Raw genomic sequence first — 17,396 nt, forward strand, 5'->3', positions numbered from 1 at the left:
ATAACTCGCTTTGGTGTTACTCAGAACTAGTGTCACGCGCGAATATATTTGCATACCCCGTTTTGTTATCATTTTTTGTATAACCCCCTTCCTGTTCATCATGTTTTAAATGACCCACTCACATTCTTCCGACCCTCGAAGGTAAGTAATAATGACGGTTCCCTAGTAAACAAAGTCCCATAAAATGGAGTCGAATACGCATCCCGTCTAATTCATCTCAATATACGTATTAATGGCTAGACTTTATGAAAGAGTTAACCCTGGTGGGTCCGTGGCTTACAAAGTGGACGTCTAGATTCCATTGTTGCCACAGTTAGTCTGCTGTATCAGACGAACAAAGTTCAGAAGTTCAGAAGGTCTCTATTTACATAAAGTAAACACAGAAACTCGAAATACAGAGGTCGTGTGCCGGCTGCCATTTCTTTTCAGACCCGATGTTCGGATGAAATTACTTGCCATGGAATGTGAGAAACAGTGACTTTCTTAGTGATACTAGAAACTACTTCTTTATATTTAACAAGTTACTAGCATAGAAAAATTGATATAATATTTATCGGTTCCAATTACGGTACCCCGCAAAGTTCAATGACCTTAAACTTTGATACGGATCGGCTGTTAATTTTGCAAGTGAAATTACTGTCAATGAATTCACTGCTCCGTAGCACTCAAAATAATTTTGCCGTTCATTTCTCTGAACCTTACATTACGATCTACATTACATTCAACGCTTGATGAATTTTCTATTTTATTTCCTAATCTTCCTAATCTTGTCAAACGCTTTGCTATTTAACTTGTAAATGTAAATCTGTCTGTATGTGTAATGTAAAATTATGACATTACATGCTTACTATTGGTCACATAATTCTGGTTTTTTAAGTATCTGCCGTCGCGTGTGACCTTAGGCGACCTTAGTGTACACAGTGTGAGTCTGACGTCAGTTTCCAATAGCATGTTATCTGTCGAACCATACTAGCTGTATAATGCAAAGGGTTAACCTACACAATGTCTGGTCGAGGTCGGTGACTCAGCGTTAATAATCTGTCGCCTAAGCAAGCTACTCATCACAAAGATTCTTGTGAAACCACACTTTCAGCAAAAACATATGTAACGGCGGAAAGTAACAATAAATGGTGACCTTCACTGCAATGAAACAGTTCGTATGATATTTAATTTTCTCATCTCAAACCTTCCATGTTTTTTTATCTTTGACGATGTCACACTAAAACAAAATGACTGGCAGGTTGCAAGCGATGGAAATGCGACGAAATTGCAAAATTTCCTTATAGTGTAAAGCTATGCTATGATATTTAAGCCTTACACATGCAAAAATGAATATTTCAATGCAGTATGGCGATTGTTATCGGGTCCATTATATTTGTGATTTCCTATGTGAAACCAAGGTCCCAATCGTTGTTAAACGTTTAAAAATATACTATCGTCGTCTTCAAGCCTTGTTGTGATACTAGTGTAACGAAACTGCTACGACGAGATTGTTACGCAGCAAAGCAAAAAGTGTTTGAATCTTTCATCAGTTATGAAACTAATCGAGGGATAATTTTTCAAATGCCTATGCAAGCTTTGCTAATGTAAGAAAATTGGAAATATTATAAGCAGTAGATTGAGTTGTACTTTGACGCTTGCCGGTCCCGTACGAAAAACGTCTTACGCTGTAGCTTGCTCGACGATTAATGGCGGTAGATGTGATGAACCAAAATCAATTCATATGGTATCAGAGATGTACGTCTTCAATAGAGTTTGGTGTGTTCATTGTATACTAGTTTAAAACAGAAAAAGTACCATGTTGTATACCCGGCGGTGGCAGTCCCCGGGTTGGTGGGTACCCATTCTTGTTACCCAAGTTTGAAAAGTACCCCTTTCCTAGAATATTTCTGAGAAAAACACCCCCTATTTGTGGCAAATCTGGGAGAAATTAGCTGTAAAAAACATACCCTTATTTTCGAAATCTAGGAGGTTAGTATGTTGACTTCCAGGGTTGACCCTGGAGGTTGACTTTGTATACATGTACATACATCACAAATGTTTGTCCTCACCTGATTTTAGTCACATTCATAGACAATCATCTTCCTAATATCCGTTTGGATCTGGAGTTCTCTGCTGGCTCCTGTGTGACAATACACCTCCCATCATCTACTGTCCCTCGTGTTTCAAGGATTCTTTGCTTATTCTTCACATTGTCAGTCTTTTTTCTGAATTTTGCATTTATGTTTTTCACAATCCTAGGGAGATTATGAAAGGACTACCCCTATTCTCGCAGGTTACTCTGAAAAAGTACCCCTTTTTCTCGATTTCACGGACCTAAAATCTCCGAGATGACTGAAGAAAAACACCCCTTTTCCGTGAATTTGGTAACGCGCATGGGTACCCACCAACCCGGGGACTGCCACCACCGGGTTGTATGTCAAATGCAATAATGAAAGACTGACATTTACGTATTCTTACGGACAAGCTTCTCTAAAGTGACAGCACACTCTGGATGTTTTTCCAAAATTTAATACACGGGAAATACAGTTTGTATACGATTATCACAGAGTGATAGCCTCTTTGATGGCAGTTGTGCCGTTAATTACATGTTGTATTAGTCTGCACTGCAAAGGGTCACAGCCTGACCTTTTGCTTTGCACAATCAACGAGCACCATCCTGGGTGTCCATATTGAATGTGTAACTATCATGTAGAGGTTGTTCTGAATTTCAAATGAAGACACACCAAGCTGAAATACGAGGGTAAGCTGTGGGGTTCAAATTATTGCTCATCTGCTTACGTGACTGACTTTCTGAAAGTCCGTGTAAAATTGCATTGGAGGTAATTCCTGGAAGAATACAAAAGGTTATAAGGGAGCTTTCAGTAATTACAGGGGGGGTGGGCCGGGGGAATTTCGCGATCACCTGTACCGTAAAATGTGACCCTCCCCCCTATCCTCCTGTCTAAAATGTGACCCTTCCCCTTGTCCGACATTCTAAAACTTGACCCTCCCCCAAACCACTGCGGTATTCTCCCAAGGAATAACTAAAACAGTATCAGCTAATTTACATAACAATTGGTTCAATTGTTATGTTAGGGACAAATTACAGAGGGGAGGGCTGATGCTTTTGGAGGGACAGTCGCAATTTATCATGCAAGAATTTTTGAAGAGATATGGTATTTCATACATTTTAGGGAGGGTCACCATATTTTGTGCAACTATAAGAAGGCAAGATGTAGCTGATTTAGTGCTTCATCCAAAAATATCAAATCATAATACATGGAGTCTATAATCAGGCCAATTATTGACAATTTACCCCCGCAAAACATGCTATATCTGTATTTTATATATGTTTGATAATGTATTTAAATGTACTTTGCTTGAATAGGGAAGTAAATTGTGCATTTGTGTACAAGAAATTGATTTCTGAATTTCATCTAAAAAGTTGGTTCACTATCCATGGTTTCTGTGATGAAATTATGAAGAGTTTTTTCCAATACAAAAATAGGTAAATCTTTGCAATTGTGTACTCTTAATTATTGATATCAATTTTCTTGATTAGACTAGAATGGTTACAAGTCTATGGTTGTGTAAGAAATTTGACTTTGGAATTCACTGAAATGTCGATTCACTATGCATTGCGGTCTATGGTGAAACTATGAATAATTTTTTTTCAGTACAAAATTAGATAAATCTGTGCATTTATGTATGCTTGATCATTCACATTTTTGTTCTTGATTAGACTAGAGTAGTTACAAGTCCATGGTTGTGCAAGAAATATGATTTTGGAATTTTACCAAAATGTCAATACACTATGCATGGGGGTCTATGATGAAACTATAAATAATTTTTTTCATTACAAAATTAGATAAATCTGTGCATTTGTGTATGCTTGATTATTCACATTATTGTTCTTGATTAGACTAGAGTGGTTACAAGTCTATGGTTGTGTAAGAAATTTGATTTTGGATTTTCACCAAAATGTCAATTCACTATGCATGGCGGTCTATAAGTGTGTGCGTATTTTGTTGGTGATTTCCTATTCAGGAAATATCACATGGACAATCAAAGTTTTGGCCATAATATATCAGCTTCTGTAAAAAGTGACCCTCCCCCAAGATAGGTTTATAAAAAGTGACCCTCCCCCTTGAACTGTTTTCTAAAAAGTGACCCTCCCCCCGATTCCCCAGGCCCACCCCTCCTGTAATTACTGAAGGCTCCCTAAACGCGAATCAAAATTTATTGTTGTAATTATTTCGAATATATCATGGTATGTACGTAACAAGAAATGTTTGCACACTAGATTTAAATTTACTGTTTTCCATACAGTGACATCTAACATTATAACATACCTCATCCGCAGTCTGTGTTCTGATTCGTCAAATGAAAGTCACGTGGGAGCGTTCTTTTTGTGCTGATCCACGTAAACGACGTTATCAGACATCAGTTGTCGGGACTGTTACTTGCCAGGCATCAGATGCAACACCTGATAACCGCCAACTTCAACAACGATTTGCGCAAGCGCGAAAGTGAAAGATGTCCACTGCGGCCGAGCGAAAGGATAGTCGGGAAATCTATCGGTTTATCCAACTTTCTGAAGAAGAACTTAATACTCTGGTTCCAACAAGGAGTCCAAACGGACGAAAACGATAATCAAAAGCCCATTGATTGAACTTTTTGCAGAAGTATTGCGACGCTGTCGGGAAAACCTTCGTTAGTGCCGAACCACTCCAAAGCCAACTTTTCCAACGCCATGAGTTGTCTGCCTTAGGGACTGGTCGGTTTCGGAGCAGGGGATTCATGATATATATATCATGATATATATATATAATGATATATATATCATGATATATATATCATGATATATATATGAAATTTACATTTCACCTTTTGCTTTACCTTTGTCGCGTGCAGGGGGTCATCTGTTTTCTAAAGTTGGAATAGAGGGAGTCAACCCCTTTTTGACGTCGGCAAAAACTAATCAACCGAACCCCCCCCCCCCCGGCCGAAAAACTGACCAGTCCCTTATGCGTCATTTCTACGCCATCTTACGTCGTGATGATGGTCAACTCTGTTTGTTTTGAAGTTTGAATTTCCAAGTATGAAGCATGAATTTATTGTTATATTTACATTCCATGTAATGGTTTGAAGTTTGAATTAATAATTTAATGCATCTGTTATATGCTACATACGTGTATGGTAGGTTCTTATGTATTACTTCTTATGAGGTGTGTTATAAACACATGACTGGCCATGACTGCAACGACACACAGTACTAGAGATTTCCCACAATACATCGTGATTTGTACCAACGTAGATTCCCCTGTGAAGTCTACCATGTCTCCCATGTGTAGACAAATTCCTGGACCACTTGTAGAAATTCTGAGAACGTACTTTTAAAAACACCTTTCTTCTCAATTCCAATTTTAAAGGATTAAGAAATTTGTCCTTGATTGAGAGAAGAGAAAGGATTTTTGTAAATTTTCCACTGATTGTGTCCTCAGCCATACAGAATAAAGTGATGGAAAGTAGGGAGACTAGTTGCACCTGTTTTATGAAACAAAAGGATATTGATTTTTTCCAAATAGAAAAGACAAAAGAAATTTACATGCTAACTATTTTCAGAGAATGACCCCTTCAGTTGGTAATAACTTGCTTCCCAAAAGTGTGGCATTTGTAGTACCTGAAGAATGTGACTTTTATGGTTATTTAATGGTTTCTTTGAAATTTATACTACAATATTTCAACGTACTTTTAATATATATAATTAATCAGTTATCGTGAGACTTCACATTATTGCTTTTATACAGAACTGAAAGAGTTATAAGAAAACTAACGTCGTTGGTACAAATCGAACAGCATTGTGGGTAATTTAATGTACTGTGCGACATACGCCTTCAATCCCTCGGGCCTCTGAGTCAGAAGAAAATTCAGCTTGTTTCCCTTCGGCGAACAGTCAATATATGTACACTGATTCGTGTGCTAGAACACTGTTAAATATCCTTCACTGCTTTTCACATACACAGTCACTTTCGTTTTAACTTATTTACAGTTAGAAGTATATTTGGTGGTGCCAGCAAAGGTTAATGAGTAACGAATTAAGTAGAATTGCGTGAGTGGTGATTAACTCATGCAACAGAAATACACCCAGGGAATCACTGTAATATTAAGTTCAACCTATAGTGATTAACTTGTTGTTGTCCTGTATATGGCATGGTGTTAGGCCTCCCCCTTTGACCATGGGAATTCCATAAATGGGTACAGGATGAATGGCGTTTCTCTCTTATGCAGGATTCGTGATACTTTTGTCCCCTGAGGCGGAACTTCATATCGAGAGGGAAACAGACACAGACCAACATCTTTAAAGTGAGTTTTCAAACAGTTGTATTGCTTCCTCTTTTGTACATTTCTAATCTGAAATGCCTCGCGAGAAAATATTAAGGAAGATTAGGGGTAAGTGGCTTTCTCGTTGTGAGGTGATGCGTGTATAACAATCATTATTGTTGTTTAGTGGCAAATATCTAATGTTGCTTTATCACGAGTCTATAATGCTTCACTTGCTACATGTAACATTATTTATGGCGAGACAGGCCTTTATATAGTTGCCAAATTAAGATGTTAATATGACAGATAATAAGTCTAGTTGTATTCACATTGCAGTGAAATCTCTTCAGTAAATAAGAATATGCGGAGAATCACCCTTTCCCGGAAAATGTCTGTTTTATACTGAAACAGCTATTTGACCACCTGGATACTTATGAAAATTAAGAGACGCTCTCTGTGCTGTTTGAAATATTATGACCAATCTCTTTTGCAGTTTTCCTTTTTAAAATGAACCCTGGATTTTACCAGCCCGCCCCCAGCCATAATTACTGAAAGCTCCCTAAGCTACAATTTAACACAACAAGGCAATTTATCACTTGCAATGTGACAATGTTTGCACCACTACAGTCACATTTACATCTGTTACATTAAGATCTAACCTAGTGGTTCGAAGATCTCGTATAGTGTTTCCATTGATGTTAACTTGCTGCTAAAAGGTAAGTTTAAATCATAGCTCTCGAAAGTAGGTTTCTGTTTTGTGACTGACACCAATTCTGTGTAAACGACTTCATAAGGTCACCTCTCCTATGAGATCAGCAACAACCTGTTGGTACTTGACACAGGGACAGATATTCGAACTCTCAAACTTTTACAACTCTTGTTTGGTTTTTAACTTATGGCGGGCAGTTTTGAAACTAATGGAGTAACTAAACTTTTCACCGGCTTCGAAAATTGATTTTTCCCGTAGTGTTAGTATAGGAATGGCGGCCATTTTGAATTTCAAATATCGGTAAATATTGACATTTGGTAGTTTGTTTCTCTAGTACCAAATTTGAAAAATGTTTAAGTCTTTCATTTTCGAGCGCCTACTATCCTAACCGATATAATGGTTTAGTTGATTCATTAAAAGAGGTGATTTAATTTTGTGTAGTGTAAAACTAATGCGACAGTGTAGATGAGATCAGGAGTAGTGAGATATGGGTCAAAGGTGAGCCAACGTCTGAAAACTGGAAAGAAGACTTCTAAATGAAATTAAGGTACATATTGAATACCAGCAACGTCACAATGTGACGATGGTTTATTAATACTTCAAAACATGTATTCTACATCACTGCTCTAGTTAATTACGATCTGTAGTCTATCACTCATTGGTCGGGAGGGCTGGTGGGTCCTGAAATTCTAGAATTTAAAACTTAAAAACAGTCGGAAAGGTCTTTGACTCAGGACATACCTGGATCAAAACGACTGGCAGTATTCAAGCACTGAAAATTGTCACGAAATTTTGACACAATTGCAAACTATAAATTTTCGAGCTCTGTCATGATGTCGTACTTAAAGGCCAGTGTTCGGACTGTATTTGGCCGAGCGGTTCTTACTGTGATGAGTCGCTAGGCGACTCGGTGCCGTACGCTGTGAGTTCGAATCAGATTGAAAATCTACTGAATTAACTAAGAAATAATTGTATCCATCGGATATTGTTATACAGTTGAGTTTCCTTGGCTGGTGTTAATTAAATCAATTTCCTTCGTTTTTTCGTTTAGTGAGTGGTGAAATGCGTACTGCAACATAGAACAATTGTCTAAATTCAGTATCACAACACATCCCTGGCCGTCATACCCAAGTCCTTAGCAGAGAAAGACTCGAATACGGGTAAATGATTCATTCAAATTATTAAGTTTACTGTGTTGTCATAGAGTCCATTTAGAAAGTGGCACAACGTTTGGCGTCGGGCTGCCGCTTCAGACATCATAGTGTGGTAACAAACGAAAGACGTTTGTTGATATTATTGGCTGTTATAATTATCTGTTTTCAAATTGCAAACATGCAACTATTTGAGTCATGAACATTTCTGATATTTTTTGTCCCCTTGGTTAGCAACTCATACTGTGGTAAACAATTTTGCGGTGGATCATCAGACATCAGTTTTTCTGCCTCTTGCTCATTGGTTGAAAAAAATAGACCACCAGCGGAAATGAACGTACCTCTGACTTTCTTTATTTTCAAGTGATACGTCCGCAGATTCCTCCTGTCAAAATATATAGGTAGAGTCAGTAACACTTACAAGTACACTTTTCTTGCGCATATATTGAATGTACACGTATTGTCATCATGATGATGTAGCCACCAAGGGAAGCTCTAAATGTCAAGCTTACGCAAAGACAGAAAAAAATTATCGTGAAGATTATTGATGAAAAGGGATGCATACGATAGGGATTCAAAGAAAAAGGGACCCAGAACAAAAGCACTTTGTCAAATCATACACTTCAGGCCGTAATACAAAACTGAATTTCGACGAGAAAGCAAAACACTAAGTGTGATTTTGTTATCACTTCGTCTTCCCTTACTATCGTCTTTATGAGAAAAATGTGAATAAGAGTTTAGATAAGAAAGTTCTTGATATTTAATATGTGGAATGAAACTGACGGGACGCCGCGCCACTCGAATCTCTATGTTCAGTGTAAATTTGATTTTGTTTTGCTTTTTGTTGTTTTATACTCATACATTCATAATAATCATAGTTGGGCAATGTTCCTACAATTAATACACATATATTGATTATTGATTACATTGAAATTACTCGATTTTCTTTTGTCCTAGTGAAGTTACATAGACAGGATACCCGTGACATAAATTATACTTTAAGCTCTCTGTATAGTAACAACATTTTTGAGATTTCAACCTGGTATAGTGTCGAAGTTTATTTACCCTTGCAAAGGTGTTTGTGGATGCTGCCTTACTGAGCACTGATTTTATGGCATTCTCTATTTTCACAGCAGGCTTACAATAAACAATTTGACATGTCTGAAAACGCAGAGAGTACCTCGAAAGCGGCAGCATTGTTTGTGTTTCACACCTGGAATAAAGATAAGTATGGTCTACCCGCTACTCACAGACTACTTGTTAAAGACTTCTGTCATCGGAAAAGTGGTGTTATGGAGGTCTATTCCACCACCCTTGACCTCAAATTGAGTAAAGAGCAGAAGAAAGATGCTGACGATATTGGCGTTAATTTGATCGTTGCAGAAAGAAAGAAGTGGGCTGACGAAAAACACGACCCTGCAGTGTTACGGTGGTTACTGGATCACGAAGTCCATTATCCGGGTTTGAAGGATCTCGAGAACATAGAGTACGTGATTGGATACACACCAGAGACACACTGTGCCGCGGCAGATATTCAAGAGAGATTGTTTCCTAAAGCTAAGTTGGTTCTAATCAACTATGCTACAGCAAGTAAAGACGAAGAGGATGAGAAATTTGACGAACAGATGTTGGAAGCATCGAGTGCAGCAGAGGTTCTGTTTTCACTTGGACCCCTAACACACAAACATTTCGAAAACGAATATCAGACAGAGCATAACAAAAAGAAGTTGTATGAAATTCCCCATCTTGAGATTGCCCCACTACCATGCATTTATTGCAGCAGGGAAAATATTCCGGAAGAAAACATCAGTGAACCAGTTCTGTTTACGTATGGACAAATCAATGATGAGGAAGCTTTGAAACGATGTGGACCTATTGCTGCGGCAATTGGAAAGTTCTCAGAAACTTGGGAGATGCGAGGCACGGTCACGTGGAAAATCCAAGGAGTCTCGGAGAAAGAAGAAATGAAAAAGCGAAGTCATGAATTCTTCACTGAAATACTGAAAGGTACCTGCACCAAGTTCCGTCTGTATTCCAACTGTTCGATTGGTAAACTTGCCAGACATCTCTTACAGAGTCACTTGTGTGTACCACTGCCGAGCATTGATGAGAGCTGTTTTGATGGAGTAGAAGCAATGTTTTCAACAGTTCCTGTTGTAAGTATGAAAGACACACACCTCGCTCACTTCATCGACAAATACTTCAAAGAGCATATGGATTCCTGCATAGTAGGGAAAGCTCCAGAACAACTCACTGAACGTTTACAGAAAGTTTGCAGAAATATTCCTCTGGCATTTGAAAACGCTAAAAGACTGAAGCAAGACTATGCAAACAGTGAGGAAGTACTCGACACTTATGCTGAATTTGCTGCTCTACTAACGCCACACGATCCTACGTCATCAAAGGATAATACAGGTACGAAAGTAAATTTGCTTTGACATACAAAGCGAATGCCTGTAAAGTGCTACTGACGCAAACAGATAGCTTTGGTTATCTAAAATCGTCAGTAAACTGACAGATTTTTAGAAGTCGTTAATTTAAAAACTTCGATGGCTAAATCGTTTGAGAAACGGGTGAACTGAATTAGGTTTTTAATAGACTTTGTAGTTTTTGTATTTGTTGTATTTATCACCTCGTGTCAAACAATTACCTTCTCTGAAACGACTGGAACGATTCATTTTATGTGTTTAAAGTGGCACTCCCACTTGGTAACATTTTTAAAACACATTTTTTAAAAGCCAACGGTCGATATTTGACGTGGCGACTGCGCGCGGATCGCGAGATATCGATAGAAACATGTCATTTCCCGAGCGTATTTTTCACTTCCCGAAGTTTTAAAATAGTTTCTGATTATGACCCGAAATCCCCCGAAGGTTTGTAGTTGTGCTGATTGACGATATTCTAGGGTGTCCATAATAAGTTCGAACGACGCAATTAATTTACCTCCCACTGCAAAGACTTTATATACAGCATTATGCCTTTACCTTAGGTAAGTTTTTTTTAAAACTTCTCCTTAGTTTTTGTCGTTTTCATTATTCTCAATCAGTTGTATTATATTTTTAACCAAAACCACATAAATATCAGTTTTTACGTTTAAATATTAAACGTCTCTGATGACTACATTTTGTCGTCTGCCACACAGTTACGTGCGGTTCGACGCGTGGTATGCAGCTATACATATCACGCGGCGGCCGCTATTTATCAACCGCAAATAACTGTGCTAGTGACCTATGCGAATTCTGGTTGAATCAGCAAAAATTGTTTTTCGTTTTTTCGCCAAGTCAGTAAGACTCAGCTTTCTCCCACGGGGCATGACCGATCACGGATGAGAGTGGTACTGTGGCGTACAGCAGCGTCAGTGTAGACTCGTACTCCATAGCTTAGTTGACAATGGCCCAGTGCCAAACGTTCGATGTTCGGAAGCTGAATTTAGGTGGGCCACCGGAATTCAAACTTTTACTTTTTTGAGGACATGTTTTTTATCGATATCTCGCGATTCGCGCGCAGTCTGAACGTCAAATATCGGCCGTTGGCATTAAAAAAAATGTGTTTTACAAATGTTACCAAGTGGGAGTGCCACTTTAAGATTACCTTAAATTTCGTAACACTTTATGGGGGGATTATAAGTGCCTTAACAGTCAAGGGAGAGGAATGACTATACTCAGATTCGGTGACCAGTAAAACACTGATTTTCATCTGTACAATCTGCGTCTCATGTTGTATAATACCGTAACGCCACTATGCTTCCTTATTATAGGTGGGACATGCCTTGAAATTGTTTGCTGTTTGCAACAAGACACTAGACAAAATGATATCGATGAGGAGGAAACAGCAAGACAAGATGCTATATGGAATGCTTTTCTTTCGTCTCTGGATGAGGTAATTGATGCCCTGTTGGCCAGTGAGGAAAAGCGTCAGCAATTGCAGCAAGTCATTGAAAACAAGTGTGGTAGTGTTCGTGTCTCATCCATAGAGAAGGGATCCCTTGTGGTCACGTTAGATGTACCTCGTCTGATCAATCTGTACAGATTGGAAAGGACGACGAAATCTGGAAGTCTCGCTGAAGCTATGGAACCATTGCTGATACCAAAGGACATAAAGGTCGCAGCTGAAAGAGCTGGTATTCCGGAAAATCTGATGAAGTTACAAGTTATCTATGACAAGAGAACGTTTCAGGCAATAGCAGGATTCCTTATTAAACGTGAGTATTATCCTCTCCTCCGAAACCATGCTGAATGGAATATCCCGGTTGTTACTTCTCTACACAGAGGGACATAGCCGACGTTTATTGGCAAAAGCTTGTTTGTAATGAATTTGTTTACGTTGCAGGGGATGGTGGTAATATCAGTCAACTAGGCTCTTCTGACAATGAAATCGAGGAAGTAAGTGACGATGAAATACAGTATGAACCAGAGGTGAGTACATGTTTGTCGAAACCATATTCCAATACTTATGGTGCACATAGTATACAATTGCAGTTGCTATGTCCAGTGATGCTGCTTCTCAGTAGAGTTACGTTTACCGAGGTTTTGAGAGTCTATATCCGATGACGTATATACACATAGTACATTAATATTGACATCTAACAAATATCATATAGATGAAAGAAGACCTTTACATGGGTAGCAATGTAAGTGGTTCGGTACGAGAGTGTGAGAAGTGCAGTCAGCTGAAACAGGAGTGTCACTACCTGAAGGAGGAGCGCCGTAACCTGGTGGAGAATAATCAGAGAGAACTGAGGCGCCATGCTGAGATGGAGCAAAGCTTTCGCAAAAAACTAACAAGTCAGTACTCGCGAATCAAGCAACTGGAACAAACTGTTTCGGACCTAACGCCTTCAAAGAATATTACAAGTAAAATAAAACAGTCAAAAGGTAAGCGAGTTCGTAATTTGTTTGTGTGCAAGTGGAAAAGTAATATTATTATGCCAGAAAAATCTTTATAACATACTAGTGACCATTCAAATATATCAAAAGATATGCAAAATAATGAATAAAACGCATAATAGACGTATATTTCTGTTTTTTAGTGTTTCTTTCATGTAATCGTTACATCAATTTGTAGTATCCCTATAAACTTTCAGAAGTAATGATTAAGAAAGAGTGTAAACAACGTCAAACACTAGAACAAAATATACACCCCGTCGCCAACAATATACATGGCCAGTGAAAGAAGAAATCACCTAGTTACCAATTTTCGTATCTCCCAAGAAATGAAATACCATCGATGTATTTTAAAAAATATTAGCATTTGAAAATTTCTGTCGCGAAAAAAATAAGTATGTTTGTATCATTATGAAGTCTCGAACTCCAGCATAGATGGGAATAGAGAAAGTTCCAGGAGTTGTTAATTTTGTGTTTTTATTCAAATTGGTGACGCCATGGGTACACACCACCTAAACAGGCCATTTTTAGGTTTAAACATGAAACTTGCAAGATTCTAAAGCATTCAATAAAACGTCAAGATACCTCTGTATTTCTCAGGTGAATTGATTCGTTTCGAATGGAAAGTGAAGACATTTGGCGACGCTGAAGATCCCGTCCTTCTAAATTATCCCTGCGGAGTTATCTTCAGTGGCAAAAATCATCTTGTACTGTGTGACCGTAACAACTTTAGAGTAGACATAATCGACATGGTCAGCAAACGTGTTTCATTCCTAAAGTTTGACGGGAAATTTGACAGACCCTTCAGACCACAGGATGTTGCTATATCCGCAGATAACTTACTCTTCATAACTGACCGAAAAAACCGACAAATTGTGGTCAGCGATGAAGACAGCAAAGAGGTGAGAACATTCGGTCATAAACAAGTAAAATTTGAGCCCTTTGGCATTGCTCTGATGGGAAACTATGCCATTGTCAGCGATACAGCTGGACACAGGATTCTGAAATATACTACTGAGGGCCAATACGTACGCGAGGTCGGAGGTTATGGCAAGGGAGATGGTCAATTTGATGAGCCATATTCTGTGGTTGTCAACAGCCAAAACCAGATCCTTGCCACTGATTTTCACAACCATCGTGTCCAAGTATTCGATTCAGACCTCAAATTTCTATATTCATTTGGTACAAATGGGTCATTACCAGGTCAGTTACAGAATCCCTATGGAATCAATGTCGACAGTGACGACAATGTGTATGTATGCGACTTTGACAATCACAGAGTCGCCAAATTCACTAAGGAAGGGAAATTCGAGTGTAATTTGTTTGAGTCTGACGTAAATTACCCAATGTACGTTGCGGTCAGCAAAGGTAAAGCAGACCAGTTTAAAATTGCCGTCTCACAATGGCAAGACGATAAAATCAAAGTATTCTTGCCAGTCATTGACAAATAAGAGAATCTTGAAATTCGGCCATGTTGCAGGCATCGGCTCGGCTACAACTAAGCCGAAATACTTTGATATATGAAACCGATTGTTCCCCGTACATAGGGTACACGCATTCCTCGGGAGCAGTCTAATGTAATGTATTAGTTGTATTTTTGCACTCTGAGTTGTGCTAAGTTTAATCCATATGTAAAATTCGCTCAGTATAACATTATGGTTCAAAGAGCTATGTAGATGAACAAATGGATAAAAGTGTCATACAGTGAACTTAGTTTGCTCTTAAATGATATAAACTTTTGTATAAACTTCTTCTGGCCCAGTTTTGCCATGGAATTTTGCACGGATTTCAAAATAGTAGAAGACAAATGATAATCAACGACGAGTTAAATCAGAGTTTTCATCAACATGATTGGAACTAATTTGGGATAATTGGATAGTGAAGTGATCTCGGTTTAAGCTTATCTGCTTTTCCTTCTAAGCTATACACTTGTTTTATGAGTAATTTGTAATATTGCAATACTCATCTATAGGGCATCTAACACTGTTGAGAAATTTTTAAAATATGAAGATCCAATTCTCCCAAATTAGTTCCAATCGAGTTCAGGAATTAAGTCTACAAAATGTGAATGTGAAATCCCAAAATAAATTATGTGTCGGGTACTAGTAATGTTAACGTATTCCTTTTACAGAAATGTACTGTGTTCTGCTTAGATTTATCTTTGGAATGTTCTTATTTATCTTATTTATATCTCATAAATCTTAAAGTTCCTTATCAAAGACAATTGATTCTGGAGTGTACGCCCTCTGTTGGACAATTCAATGGCTTCCGTGTCGGTTCATCATCCTAAAAAGATAAGCAGGGGGTAGAATGTGAATTTCAGCATTTGAGAATTTCTACCACTAGCATAATCTAGATTTCTACCATCACACACCGAAGCACCGAAGCTTGGAGATTCGTGTATTTAATGTCACATTGTTGACTTTAGGTAAGCAGAGGATTTACTGCTGCCCTGTATGTTGTGTTTTCTGCCAAAGGTCTTGCCTTATCGACAAGCAATGATTTATATTGAGATTTGTCATTATGTTGAATATTTGAAACTGCACCAAAGTGACATGCAAAGAGCAAATAAACAGTCAGTACTCGGAATTGTATGGAATAGTACAAAGATAAATGTTTTGTTTACATACTGTACAGTAGTAGGAGCACTGTGGCAGTTAAAGTTCATTTCAGGAAACTCTGAAAATATTAACGTAATGTATGTAACAACAGATCACGACCATTTGAAATGTATTGCATGTACCAAATGCTGATTTTAAACTATGTAAAATTGATAACATGTGACAATAATGTATTCTTAATAGTTTTTTGTGATTTTACTGGGAAAAATTATAGCTTTTGTAAGTCAAAGCTTTGATCGGAGACTAGTGTATAGCACTATAGGTGGGGAAAATTGCTGATAGCATTATATATTACTTTATAAAAAATCTTCAGTGGCTTGATTTTCATCTGTATAACATTTCATTCATCCGTTAACTTCTTATGCAATGCTAGAGTATATATCCTCAGTTACCAATTCAGTTTGATTCAGGGTTGCTCATAAAATGTAACCTTTCCATACATGACACTCGCTGTTTATGTGGGGCTCTACTGAGCATTTGTAAGCAGTCTCCTTGTCATTTTCAGAACCTGATATTGCAAAACTGATATGACATAACATAAAGGTACAATTCATGATTTACTTTCAAGTCAAATGATACTTTAACTATGTTTATTCTATTTTTTGTCTATTGTTTGTCTATTTTGTCTATCGTTTGAACCATCTTTCTTTCTTTCGATTTTTGACAGTTTACCAGGCAAGTCTGCAGTTCTAATCTTGTACATAAAATAAGTGTCTGGAATAACTGTTATAAGTACTGTTTTAGGCTGGAAAAGGGTGTGTAACGAATAGCACACAGAAAGACACACCATTTAAACCAGTCAGGGACCCAAATTACATCGCACAAAATGAACTGTAATTGTTACAACACTCTAAATATTAAAATTAAACCGTAAAAAGATACATCTCACAATGATATCCTTGGTGATCTCAGGTTACTCACAACGAATTGTACATGATAATCTCTTCAACAGACCATCCCTAATCTTGTAAGAAGCGGTTGCGTTGACTAGACCGAGAAATGAAGACTGATCGATTGATTTCAGCATGCCATATGGCACGCTGGCGACACTGGCTAAATCATGCGAGGCCAGTTCAGAAGCACATCAGCACACTGTTATGTAAAACACTCGACAGAGATAGTCATGCCAGATTGGCATCAGTGATGTGGACCATTGCACTGTTATCTTCTGCATCGTCCATAATTACTTGTAACTAAAATGTTCCAAATCCAGTCGATATCTGCCCAGTTAGTTGCACCGAACGTCTGTTGTGAGAGGCTAAGTGATTAGGCAAGTGCGCCCTCACGAGCTATAGCCATGTGCGAGTGTAAGTGTGCGACAAACGAAGCGATGGCATAACACTTAACAATGCTCACAGTGTTCAGACACCCGAAGTGCATGATTCTAACAATCATAACGAAAAAAACAGCAAAATTTTGAACACCACTTCCCTTACGAATAATGTCACCGGCTAACCATAAAAAAATCGGGACGTTCAATAACAACGCTGTAAATATCATTATTTTGGACGGAGAGGTGTCGATGTGGTGGAATTTAGTGATATTTCGATTTCATTTTGAGAAAATATTAATAGCATGAAAACAAGGCATACTGTTTTAAGTCAGTTGGCGATGATGTGTTAAAAAATGTTTTAAAGTAAAGTACGGTTTCACAAAAAGTTGGATTGAAATATCGCAATGATATTATGAAATATTACAGGTTGTGTACTCTCTGCTTATTTGACAC

General features: G+C 38.0%; 1 protein-coding gene across 4 annotated transcripts; it reads left to right on the forward strand.

Annotated features, from left to right (window-relative positions):
- Nucleotides 1-6,079: 6,079 nt before the first annotated feature.
- On the forward strand, nt 6,080-16,564 carry LOC139150405 (uncharacterized). Of its 4 annotated transcripts, XM_070722752.1 has the most exons (8): nt 6,080-6,348; nt 6,959-7,022; nt 8,067-8,175; nt 9,300-10,581; nt 11,924-12,367; nt 12,496-12,581; nt 12,767-13,040; nt 13,650-16,564. In XM_070722752.1, exons 4-8 carry the CDS (start codon nt 9,324-9,326, stop codon nt 14,498-14,500), a joined length of 2,913 nt encoding a protein of 970 aa, XP_070578853.1. In that variant the 5' UTR covers nt 6,080-6,348; nt 6,959-7,022; nt 8,067-8,175; nt 9,300-9,323; the 3' UTR covers nt 14,501-16,564. The 4 variants fall into 4 exon arrangements, with proteins under 4 accessions (XP_070578853.1, XP_070578855.1, XP_070578854.1 ...); XM_070722754.1 differs by lacking the exon at nt 8,067-8,175; XM_070722753.1 differs by lacking the exon at nt 6,959-7,022.
- The last annotated feature ends 832 nt before the right edge of the window (nt 16,565-17,396 follow it).

Source organism: Ptychodera flava, chromosome 14 (genome assembly GCF_041260155.1).
Source record: "Ptychodera flava strain L36383 chromosome 14, AS_Pfla_20210202, whole genome shotgun sequence".
Classification (NCBI taxonomy): domain Eukaryota; kingdom Metazoa; phylum Hemichordata; class Enteropneusta; family Ptychoderidae; genus Ptychodera; species Ptychodera flava.